This window comes from Archocentrus centrarchus, chromosome 15 (genome assembly GCF_007364275.1).
Source record: "Archocentrus centrarchus isolate MPI-CPG fArcCen1 chromosome 15, fArcCen1, whole genome shotgun sequence".
NCBI lineage: Eukaryota > Metazoa > Chordata > Actinopteri > Cichliformes > Cichlidae > Archocentrus > Archocentrus centrarchus.
Window position 1 is genome coordinate 2,808,557 of NC_044360.1, and position 13,414 is coordinate 2,821,970.

The following is a 13,414-nucleotide window of genomic DNA, read 5'->3' on the forward strand; positions in this document are numbered from 1 at the left end:
CACACATAGAATAAGCAGTATTTTCTTTGGTTTTAGTAGATTTACAACTGCTGAATATACATTACACTGCCAAAAGTACCTACTCATTTTAAGACTTGGGATCAAGGCCTTCGCTCCAACATCAGTGTCGGACCTCACAGATGTGCTTCTGGAATAATGTTCAGAAATTCCCATAAACACTACTAAACATGTGGAAATCCTTCCCAGAAGAGTTGAAGCTGTTACAGCTGCAACGGGTGGGCCCACATCATATTAAACCCTCTGGATTTAGAATATATTAAGATTATAGAATATAAAATTATATTAATAGAATATTCTGAGTGTACATCTGGCCCTACAGGTTTAAATTTAGACCCTGCTTTCAGTGACAAATTGCATGGTTTAAGATTAAATGTATCTTTGAAATGATAAATGCAGCTGAAAACCAGATGCCTCCTACTCCATCATCATGTAGTATCGGTTTTACAGTATATGCAGTATAAGCTATAAACCACCACTTAAACTGATTTGATATTCATGTTTGATCCCAAGTCTTAAAATGAATGTCAAGGTGAATTCAGAGAAATTATTTAAGTACTTCAGTTTTTTCTCAGCTTTGCTGCCCACACACACAACTTCAGAGCTCTTTCCCACCTCTGCACTCTGACATTAATGACAAAACACAGAATTGCTTCTTGATGCTGAAGTGCTTCAGTGCAATTCTGTAATGTCTGTAATTGTGTGGGTGATTGATCTATTGCTTAATTTTTGTACACTGAGTGAGTGATTACAGTTGACATGTTGCTTTCAGAGTGATGGAGTCCTGCGGAGGCCGGGCTGCTTCACAAACGCAGAATGTTATCAAAGCCTGACTGTGGCTCTTGGACTGCAGCACAGCTTTAGGAGGTCATTTAGAATAAGAGTTCACCAAGATTACAAACACAATGGAGCGCCAGTAACAAACAAAATCTAGTAAACGCTGTCTTTATTGAACATACAGGAAAAGGTAAATGGACGTCTGAGTCAGGAGATTGGAAGCATGGCTTGACTTTGCTGAAGTCCACCAAGCCTACAGCAGTTATTCACGTTCACGCCAACAGCCAATTTAGATCCACCAGATTAAGGCAGCGCTGACACGAGTGCAGGGAGATCATGCAAACTCCACACTGAAAGGCCTGAGCCAGCCAGCGGATTCAAACCAAGGACCTCTTTGCTGCGAAGGGACAGTACTAACTACTGCACCAGTATGCCACCACCACTGAGAAACAATAGATTCAAAAATGTATCAAAAAAATTTGTGAAGTGATATAAAGTGAAACAATATTTTCGTCATCATCCTGGTATTTTGAAATGAGACGTGAGGAATGTGGATCCAATCAGGAGAAAGCGCCCGGTGGTCGAACCTTAGCCTGCGGGGCCTGAAAGAGCAACATGGGCTCACCCTCCTGTTGGCCAACTACCCACAGGAGCAGTGGCTGACCTGGATGGGTGCCCAGTATGGAAATGCCTCAGTGCCCCTCAGAAGAGCTGGAGGTGGAGGTCTGGGAGTCCTTTTTCCTTTTGGAGGAAAACAGCATTGCACATCAAAACCAACTCATCCTAATTGTGGAAGCACGGAGGAGAGAGCAGCAAGGTTAGAGGTAACAATGAGCTTTGTGTAATGTCCAAAGCATGAATGCCATTAATAAACACTTTAAAACATTAGTCACGCAGAGTTCTTAAAAACAGATAACTGTCTGAACTCCAGACTCTGAACAGATAATGTGACATCATCAGTGATCACTGATGAGTTTCCAAACAGCCAGACTCAATCCAAGCTTACCTGCAACTGTACATTACACACTGACCATGCAATACAATCTAAAATGCAGTATATACAAGATCACATCCACTACATTAAATTACCAGAACTTTCTCATAACCCTGGTGATATCTTTACAATTAACATTCTCAATTCTCTTCATTTATATTGCACCATTTTACACTGTGAGGTAGAGACCCTACAATATTTCCAACACAGAAAAACAGAAAAAAACAGTTTGTAAAGGGCTGTATGGACTGTAGGTGTAAATTTATAAAAGAAAACTCAAAGTTAAGTTTATGATTGAAACAAACTTTTAATGTAGTGTACAAAAGAAAAGTCAGCAGTCCTTCATTTGGAACATAATAGTGATCTAAAGAGAACAAGGTATACATAAGTCCTGTAAAGTTATGCTGAGTAAAAGGGGAAAAAAAAAAAAGGCTGCATGAAGATGTTTCAGTAACAGCAGCTCCACACTGACTTTCTCCTGCACTTTGACCTCTGTGTGCAGTCACAATTTGATCCTCGTCTCAGGTTTGTTCTTGGAATGTGATAAAGTGCAGAAACATTTAAACGTGTGCATGAAGTAAATAAAAAATACTGGGTATTTAGATATGGCTGAAACATCTCAACTTACTCTAAGAAAAAAAAAACAAAACACTTTCTATAAAATCTTTAACAGTCCTGGCAAAAGAAGTAAAAATGAAACAAAAACTGGAAGTCCTGCACAGCCCACTACACAAAGGTAAAAAAACATTACTCAGTATCATTTGGGTTTGAAGTGTGCAGGAAACATACAGAGGTAGAGGGTTCACTAGTTACAATGTATTCATTTGATGGTAAATGTGAACATCAGGGCATTAACAGGAGAAATAAGTTTGAATGTCAGTTGTTTTTGTTTTACACACAGTTATATTTGATGATTCACTTTAGTGTTTTAATGTGTGAGAATGTCTCAGACTCTGTGGTCTTAGGGCCACGAAGCTGAACCTGCCGTTAGTGAAGAGCTGAGGGTTCATGCACCCTCACCACGGCTGCAGATCAGGACTACAGCTGCAGTCCATGAAGGACGAGCGGGGAGCTCATCTTCTGGATGTGTCAAAAAAAACTGAGGCAACGCTGGAATAATTTAATCGTTTGGGAAATTAGTCTTCAGAGTAAATGGAAAACACTGAAACCACCATCACGTCTGAGTTCAGTAGCAGCAGCAGGCTGTTAGCTTAGCCATAAGACTGGAAATGAATTAAACAAAAAAAAAACACGACACGCTGTCAGGTGAGCCGTTTCACTGTTTCCCAGAGCTAACGCAGGCTAACAGTATCCTGAGGCCGGCTCTGTACTTCATATCCATCTATTTTCTGACCTGTTATCCCGGGAATGATCACGGTGGGGGTGAAGCCTGTCCCAGCTGTCACCGTTTGATCGCAGAGCCCTGCACTCATCACCCTCAACTCTCAATAGAAAAAAAGATTACAGCAAATTATTCCTTTAAATGTCACATGCCTTTTCTCTAAATCTTTTAATAGTTAAATATTTCAGATTAAATAAGATTACTTAGATTTAAGGACTTTAAGACATAGAAAGTGTTACACTGGAAGCAGCTAATGGTGCTTTCATTTGTTATTTAAGGAGAGAAGTGTTTACAGTAATAAATGTAAATGAATTATTTGGCCATCCTGGATCGAAGGCGCCTCTTAATGATCTGATGGTCGCTCTCTTCTCCTCCGGCTCTCTGCTGATGATCTGAAACAAGAGGACCAAATGTTAAATCTAGATACGCTCTCACCTCATATGAGGAATGAAGGGGAAAAAAAAAGATAGGAATATTTCAGAGAGAAATGTTGCCTCTGTACATCACCACACTGAGCCTTCGTCATGCTCCATTTTTCTCCTCATTCATGCTTTTCTCTTTCCATCATTCTGATACAACTTCGCCTCGGTTTCATCTGTCAAATTTCTGCACCAAGTTTAATCTGACCTTCCTGAGATTGTTCTTGGTTTAACCCAAAGAAATAAATCTGTGATCGTGCACTTCAGGGTTCCTCTGTGCGCTTTCAGGTGTTGCTGAGCTGCATTCATTCTCTTTAAGCATGAACCAGATAAGCTGAAAAAATAAATAAACCCAACAACGGCTTCCTTCACTCGCACTGACCTGCAGCACTTTGGTTAAACCTGCACTTCAACTGTTTGATTTAAAATCCACTTTGGTGGTTTACAGAGGAAAATTCCTTATGGACCCAAAAGTATTTGGAATATTCAAACTTAGTGCACAGACATGACAAAAGTCTGAGCCAGGAAAAACCCTGGGATCAGCACTGCTGTCACCTCGCTCTAAGGAATCTAAATAATTTTCTATAATTTTTAAAACGTTGGCTTTTCCTAAAATCTAAAACTGCCTCTGCTGCTGAGGCTTCGCAGATGTGACCACCAACCACGCAACGCTGATTTGTCCACCTTTTAGGACGTGACACAATCACGGTGAGAGTGGATAAGGCCGCAGTCACACAGGCCTAGAAAACAGTCCGACAGCATCTGGGAACCACCGGCCGTGAGGGAAAAATGAGAACTCCGTGTGATTGTTTTCATACTGCTGCAGTCCCCGGCTGCGCTGAGGCACAACCTTGACTTTGAAGGCAAACCTTCTCCTTTTCTTTCAAGTTGTACTACCGCTGAGCTAGTAGTTAGCATTTCCAGACAAACATGAAATACTGACAATCTGCCAACAAAACAATTGGAACTTTTTGGTGGAGCGCCTTCTTTCTGACTGATTTCATCCACCAACAGCCAGAAACCTCCAGGAACCACCTCCATGTTTGGCTGAATCACATCCAATACGGTGGAGCAACGCGCACAATGTGAAGTGACAAAAAAAAAAAAAAAATCTCATCCAAAAGCAGTTGTACATTTAACAGCAGCTGAAGGGTGTGAGACTCACTGGGTGAGAAGGCATGTCGATGGGGGAGGAGATTTCAGGCCTGTAGAGTTTTTTTTTTTCTTCTTCACTCTCAGACTGAGGGAGGAAGAGGAGGCAGCTGAGTCTGCCTCAGCCCGTCCGCTCACCAGGCTCATCATCTTCTTGGCTGCAGACACAGTTTTAGGGGAAAGGAGAAGCATGCTGAACAGCTTTTAATTTATTCCTGAACTATATGCTGTTAATCACAATGTGTGCATGAATAAATCATTTCAACAGCAGATTTAAAGCCTAAAAACTCTGAGCAAGAATTATCAGTAAGAAGACTCCAGAGACAAATTAATCCAAAAACAACATATTTATCCAGCTGATGCTAATAATCTAAGATACGCCATTATTTTGTTTGTTTGCCTCAGTAAAGCCAACGCTGGCTATTAAAGTTACTCTCCAGGTTAAATGGGAGGCTCCATTTAACCCTTCCCTGGGGAAAGGGGTTCAGGACTGGAGGAAGAGAGGGATGAAACAGGATGGAGGAGACTGAAAGGAAGAGCGAGGCACTGGTGGAATTAAAATAAAAGACGAGAGTGAAGGTGAGGAGAGCGATGGAGAGAGCAGCAGAAATTAAAAAAAAAAAAGGGGGTGGATCAGATGGCTGCAGATGACAGCAACCTTGCCTTGGAGCCCTGGGGCCACAGTTAATTGACCGAGTGAAGCCGCGCGTCCCTGAGGATAAAACAGAAAGACTCTGGTTGATTCCAATATGTTGGCTGTCTTAACTCTCTCCTCTAAGCCATCATTAGTGTCCCAAACTCACTGTCCTTGCCCTTTTTACTTTGTCAAACCTACACTATGCTTTTCCAAAGAACTTCAGCAGGAATTCAGAGGTTTGTCCTTGTGTGTCCTACAGCTGCACCCCCGCCGCCCCCACCCAGAAAAAGTTAACGATTCCTAAAAGCCATCTGGACTGGGAAGATTGCCTCTTAGAGTCTCAGTCAGTAAAAATAACAGCAGATGAATGAATAAAATATCCCAGAACACAGCAGAGGAGATCTACTGTATGTGTGTGTGTGTGTGTGTGTGTGTGTGTGTGTGTGTGTGTGTGTGTGTGTGTGTGTGTGTGTGTGTGTGTGTGTGTGTGAGAGTGAGGCGAGATCAGTTTTGAAAATAGAACTTTTCTTTTTTTCCAGCATATTTTACATTCAAACTATAATTTTATTATTTCAGAAACATCAGTTAACAGTTTTCTGTGAAGGACAGCTGGACTGATGCAGGCTTGACCACTCGCTTCTTGATGAATTGCAGCATCACACTTGATAAAACATAGAACAGCATTTAAAAATGTTTTCTTCCTGTTAACGTCTCTCATTAGAAGACTGGAATACAGATTCCATAAGTTCATGAAAAAAGCTTCCAAGGACAGTTTGTTTGTGTGTAGCTTTTCATGTATGTTTACAGCCCTATATTAACTGTAACCTTGTTACAGCTACCCTAAAAACCAACAGGATGTGCAGATTCACTTTATGTCAGCAGATTTCATCAACTGCTGGACTGTTTTCAGTGGTTGGAAAAATATTCGGGACAATATATGTAAGGCAGAGTCAAAATAACAATGTGTGAGTGTTCCTGGATGTTCCAGGTTGTCCATAAGTGCACGTGGCACCAGAACACCGTAGGTCACAGGTTGATGGTTGATTTTGTAATCATATCATCGGATCTGCGGCCGTATGTTCTGGACAGACCCGGTGCACCTAAAACGCATAGTGAGGGTGTGCTGGGAATGGCTGGCGAGGCCCCAGTTCACGAGATCTTCGCCTCCCACCTCAGGCAGATCTTCAACAGCATTCAGAGGGAGGCTGAGGACATTGAGTCCAAATGAACCATTTTCCACACTTTCATTGTTGTGGCTGCTGCTCAGAGCTGCAGCTACAAGGTGACTGGAGCCTGTTATGGTGGGTATACCCAAACCAGATGGTGGACGCCAGAGGTGAAGGGAACCATCAAGCTGAAGAAGGAGCTCTTGGATAGCCTGTGGGACTCCGGAGGCAGCTGACGGTACTGGCAGGCCAAGAAGAATGTGTCTTGGGTGTGGATGGAGCAAAAACTCGGTGAGGCCACAGGAAAAGATTTTTGGACTGCATTGAAGCAATTCTGGCAAACAGTCAGGTGACTCAGGATTGGGAAAGCCGTGCTCTACTCACAGTGTATAGTGCAGGTGGGGTGTTGCTGACTTCAGCTGAGGATATAGTCTGGTGGTGGAAGGAATACTTCAAGGACCTCCTTAATCCCACTGACACATTCAAGTGTGCATGGGAGTTTGCCCATCCAGTCTACATGTGTTTTGTGGACTTGGAGACATTCGACTGGGTTCCTCTGAGGATCCTGTGGGGAGTGCTGCGGGAGTATGGGGTGTCTGGCCTGTTATGAACCATTCAGTCCCTGTACAGCCGCAGTGAGAGCTTGGTCCGTATTGCTGACAATAAATCGAACTCGTTTCTGTTGATTTATGCCTTTACCCTCACCTATGGTCACAAGCTTTGGGTAGTGGCTGAAAGAATGAGATACAAGCAGCAGAAATGAGCTTCCTCCAAACTGTGGCTGGCTGCTCCCTTAGAGACAGGGTGAGGAGTACAGTCATTTGAGCAAGGCTCAGAGTAGAGCCGCTACTCCTCCGCATCAAAAAGGGGTATATTGTACTGGGAGGAGGCCCCTGGGAACGCCTCGGTATTCCCCTGGAGGAGGTGGCTGAGCAGAGGGAGGTCTGGGCTCTTCTGCTTGGGCTGCTGCCCCCATAACCTGGCCCCGGATAAGTGTAAGACAATGGATGGATGGATTATGTTCCTGGTAATGAAGAAAAGTGTCACCCAACAGACAAGATCAACAATGTGACTCATCAGTTGCTGGACAGCAGTGGGGATCTGTAGCATAGAGTGTGTTTTATCACGTCACTTTTAGTGGGCCCAGTCACTGGTGTTTTTGGGCTTGTCATGAGATCTCTTATTATCACCCCAAACCTTTGCTTTTAGAAGGCTTCTTTAAAAATGCCTCTTCAATTCCACATGCTGACCTTTTTAGTTGTTCCACAGACAACAGCCACCACCTCTGGGTTCTTACATGGAGTGCATTAAAAATACCTGAAGGCTGCATCAGGAGTAAGTAGTGCCCGGGGGCTGTCTGACTGGAAGTGTGACTGACTGGTGGAGTGACTGCAGTGCACCACAGAACTGAAGGAAAAAGAAATGTTGCTGAGGAAAACCAGCAAAATCTGCACAAGATACTACAGGAAGGAAGTAGGTTCATTTGAATACTAAGCCTCTTTAATACTGCAAAAAAGAAAAAAAAATACCGGAGAAAACTTTCTGGTGAAGTTTAAGGTCTAATCTAGCAACAACTGTGTGATATGCTGTCACTTTACATGCAAGATTATTACGGCTTCATAATCTGCTATTCAGATTTTACTTTAAGTCTGATTTCATTTTCTTGCTACGCTCTTATATTTCATCTTGGAAAAAAAAAAAAAGGCTCTACACATTTAAGCACCGAAAGATTTCTGCACTTAGTGTAAATATGACTTTTGTGCAGAAAACTCATTAACTGCAGTTTTCATCACCTCACAGCTTCAGTCTCCCGGCTGCTGCTTTGTCTTACAGAACATTTAAAAGCCCTGCTTTTCAGTCTCATAATTGTCTTGAACAAAGAAACACTTAAAGTTTTACATCTCCAACAATAAAGAGTCACGCTGACCTTTGGTGCCGAGCAGCGTGGGGGAGCTCTGCAGGAAGTCTCCAATCTTCTGCAGCGTTCCTTCCTTTTTGCTGCGGATGCTGATCTGGGAGTCCTGATGACCCGCTGGGGAAGAGCTCTGATCAAAGAACAGTGATATCAGCATGTACATTTGGTTTGGTGAAAAAAGGTCCTTTTTAGGGATGTATCAAAGTTCTGGGCCAGCGGGGATAGTGATGTTTAACTATCAACCAGATTTTCAGTTTAAAGTGTTTCCCAGAGATTTAGATTTATTCGCGGTGCAGGAGATATTTTTAATTCATATAATAATTCTGTTTAACATTCTCTCCTCTGCAAATACTTTGTCAAGTACTCTGTGGTAGAAAAATAACTGTAATACAATCAACTGTCTCGAAGCGCAGCCTTGCTTTTCAGTCTCAACACAACGGCCCATGAACCGGCTCTCCACCTGCTACAGGTTCTGCTTAGCCCTCCAGCTTTTATTTAGGCTCACAAAATATGAGGCTGATCTGACCAGTTTTTTAGGAGGAGCTCGTTAAAGTACAAACCCTGGAAATTGCTTAAATGATGCCAAAAAAAAAAAGAAGAAGAAGAAGAGAGAAGAAACAGCCTTTATTGTCCCACAGAGGGGAAATTTGGGTGTAACAGCAGCCGCAGTATTATAAATATAAGTAAAATATAATAATTCACACTATTCGAACATCGAAAATTGAAAGTGGTGGATTTCCTGTTGGTTTAGGACATACCTGCACCTCACAATGATTAAGTTAATCCCCTATATTTACCATTAAGCTGGCAGATGAAAAAGTATCATGTGAATAGGGGGGTGCAGCAAAAGACCTCACTGCACTGTAAAGGATTTATTGCAGTGAATTAATGATGTTCAGAGTATGTGTGCGCATCACATCGGTGTGTTTGTGTCTCTGTGGTTCTCACCTCTTCTTGGTGTGGGGGTCAGCTTTGGCGTCAGTTTGGTTCTCGTGTTCCGCCTGTTCTCTGCCTCCACTTCTTCCTAAACACACACACACACACACACACACAAGCAGCATGAAAGCACGTACAAAGTGTTAAAATACTGAGTGTGCACTGAGTCATCTGTACCAGAGGATAAGAGGGCGCTAAAATAACTATCAAATGGTTTCATAATGACAGGACACTAACGGACGAGATGGGTTTGGTCATTAATACAACATTGACAAAGACATTCACACACTTTGTCCAGCAGCCTCAGTAGGCGGTAAATTACACTGTTTACCAGCCTGAATTTTTTCAAGGAAGAAAACACGCTCCAATTTAGGCTGATTTATTTTGCAAAGAGCCTCAAAGAGCTAACAAGCCCAACTGCTACCAGTCAAAATATAATGTCTGGGTGTCTCCCAAAGCACCCAATTAAGCTCCAGTGTTCACTTTCAAACCAGATTCTGATGTCAGCGATGAGCTTCTGTCAACAGTGTGTGGAAAACCTTTCATTAAAGCAAACAAAGACAACAAATGAGGGTGGAGGATGTTCGCTTCAGTTCTGGATCATACACTTACCGAGGGAAGCCTTTGGAATTGTGTATAAAGTGGTCATTATTTATTTATATATTATATAATATATATATATATATATATATATATATATATATATATATTAATATATACATATATAATATACATATATATACATATATAATACATATATAATATACATATTATACATATATATACATATAATATACATATACATATATATACATATACATATATACATATAATATATACATATATAATATACATATACATATATACATATACATATATATACATATACATACACACATATACACATACACTACATACATATATATATACATATATACATATACATATATATACATATACATATATACTATATACATATACAATATACATATATACATATACACATATACATATATACATATACACATATACATATATACATATATACATATTATATATACATATATACATATTATATATACATATATACTATATATACATATATACATATATACACATATATACATATATTACATATATACATATACACATATACATATACACATATACATATACACATATACATATATACATATATACATATATACATATACTAATACATATACACATACATATACATATATCACATATACATATACACATATACATATACACATATACATATATACATATACACATATACACATACACATATACACATATACATATCACATACACACATATACTATACACATATACACATATACATATAACATATACACCTATACATATACACATATACACATATACTATATACATATACACATATACATATACACATATACATATATACATATACACATATACATATATACATATACATATATACATATACACATATACATATACACATATACATATATACATATACATATATACATATACATATTACATATACATATTACATATTATATATACATATACTATATACATATTATATATACTATACATATATACATATTATATAATATCATATATACATATTATATATATACATATATACATATTATATATATACATATACATATTATATTATATTATTATATCTTATTATATATATTTATCTATTTCTATATTTATCTCTTCTCTCTCTCTCTCTCCCGCTTCTCTCTCTCTCTCTTCTCTCTTCTATCTCTCCTCTTCTCTCTATCTCTCTCTCTCTTCTCCTCGCTCTCTCTTCTCTCTTCATCTCTCTCTTCTCTCTTCTCTCTCTCTTTCTCTCTCTCTTCTCTCTCTCTCTCTCTCTCTCTCTTCTCTTCCTCTCTCTCTCTCTCCTCTTCTCCTCTCTCTCTCTCTCCTCTTCTCTCTCCTCTTCCTCTCTCTCTCCTCCCTCTCTCTCTTCTCCATCTCTCTCTCTCTCTCTCTCTCTCTCTCTCTCTCTCTCTCTTCTCTCTCCTCTCCTCTCTCTCTCTCCTCTCTCTCTCTCTCTCTCTCTCTCTCTCCTCTTCTCTCTCTCTCTCCTCTCTCTCTCTCTCTCTCTCTCTCTCTCCTTCTCTTTCCCTGCCTGTCTCTCCCTTCCCCGCGCTCGCTCCCTCTCTTGGCTCTCCTGCCGCCTTTTTTCCTTCCGTGCCACCTTTGCGCTTTTATTTTTTGGCCAACCTATAAATGAGATGAGTTAAATGGCATGACTGCATTCAGGTATGAGTACATGTTAAATGGATGCTTTCAAAACCTTTTACAGGATTCGCCTTGAAAGTTTTAAATCTATAAAGTTGCTGTCTGAAATGTAAAATTCACAAATGTTCCATTTTTTTCCAGCAATAGATTTTTTTTGAACCACTTCTTCTCAGTTGTTATTCCACCTATAAAAGAAACTTTCAAAGGCTGGAAACTGAATGAATTAAAAATAATATCCAATAGCTGAAATACCAGGTTACAGCATGTGTTTGTCTCTTCAGAAAACCTTCACTGTGATTTCAGTTAAAGTCTGAAAATGCCAAAATGTAAAGTTTTGCACCACTCAATTAAACCGATGTCACTAGGTCAAGCAAATGAAGGCGAGTACTTGCACAAACATATTAGCTGAGACACTGGCTTTCACTGACACCACCAACAATTGCCAAAGCTCAATGACCAAAAAATCCTGACAACAGGTCCAAAACAACCAAAAACCCTTTCAGACTTAAACGATGTAAATACGCTGTTATAGTAAAATCAGTGAAAGTTTGATGGCTCTAGCTTGAACAGTGTGGATCTATGGTGTCACATTGTTTGAGTCATCATGTTCACAAGATTTCAGAAAACTTGACCTCTGACCTTTACCTTCAGGTCAAGGTCACTGAGATTGGAACTCGTCCAAGATTTTCAGTACCTGCATCTATGGTGTGAATTCTCACATCGTTCTTGAGTTTTGGCCAACGTTAAAGTTTTTGTGGAACAGACGACGCCAACGCTGACAGCACGTACGCCGAGGCTACGACAAAGGCTCGACTTTTTCTTCTAACCAGCCGAGCAAAAAAAAAATAAAAAAAATAAAATAAAGCTGAGGGATCACGGTTTTGATACCATGGAGGAGCTCCAGCACATCGCAGATGCACAAGAGATCAGGTGACTGACTTGGCATGAAGAATTTCCCATTTCTGTGCCTTGAGAAGCTCTTGGCTTGCTTTTGCAGCATCCATTTACACTGTGAAGTGCTGTCAGTCAGGTTTCCAGCATTTGGCTGAATCTGGGCAGAGTATAGCCCCGTACACTTCACAATTCATCCTGCTGCTTCTACCATCAATAAACACTAGTGGCCCAGTTCAACTGGCCAATGTCATAACATTATCTCCACCGTGTTTGACAGATGTGGCATGCTTTGAATCACGAGTGGTTTCTCTCCTTCTTGCTTTTCTCTTCCCATCATTCTGGAAATATTCATCTTGGTTTCATTTGGCTGACCGTGCAGGATCTTTTCTATGTTTTCTGGCAAAGTCTAATCTGACCTCCTGGTTCTCGTAACCAGTGGTTTGGACCTTGTTGTAACCCCTAAAGTTTCTGCTTGTTTCTGATTTATTTTGTTTTTCCAGTCAAATGTTGGCCTCCATCACTTGCGCTGACATCTCTGTGGTCCTCATATTTAAAATGAGTAAAAATCTACAAAATATAAATTCACCCCTGCGAATCAACTTTAGATATTATGTCTGCTTCACCTGTTGTGAAATCACAAGGGAACAGGCCTCTCCTGGGAATTAAACTGGGGGTAAATGCTGCGGGGCAGCCTCAAGTCAACCTGGAATTAATTGTGTGTATTTTTTTCTCTACATGTTACACAAGATGTCCCAAAGTGACAGTGTACATCTGTAGAGTTTGATGACAAATTTTATTCTCTTGACTGACTAAAAACAGCCGCAGTCTAAACCTTATTTAGGAACCTTGAATACAACAATTTTATACTGAATGTCATTTTTATAAAT

The 13,414-nt window shown here is 40.2% G+C and overlaps 1 protein-coding gene across 1 annotated transcript in view; it reads right to left on the bottom strand.

The window, feature by feature from the left end:
- Nucleotides 1-2,112: 2,112 nt before the first annotated feature.
- Nucleotides 2,113-13,414, bottom strand: part of kif20ba (kinesin family member 20Ba) — a 63,512-nt gene continuing 52,210 nt past the window's right edge. The window contains 7 exon segments of the mRNA XM_030748610.1: nt 2,113-3,499; nt 3,502-3,523; nt 4,716-4,774; nt 4,777-4,860; nt 8,433-8,550; nt 9,369-9,383; nt 9,385-9,444. Of these exon segments, the coding sequence (XP_030604470.1) occupies nt 3,444-3,499; nt 3,502-3,523; nt 4,716-4,774; nt 4,777-4,860; nt 8,433-8,550; nt 9,369-9,383; nt 9,385-9,444 (414 nt within the window). The 3' untranslated portion in view covers nt 2,113-3,443.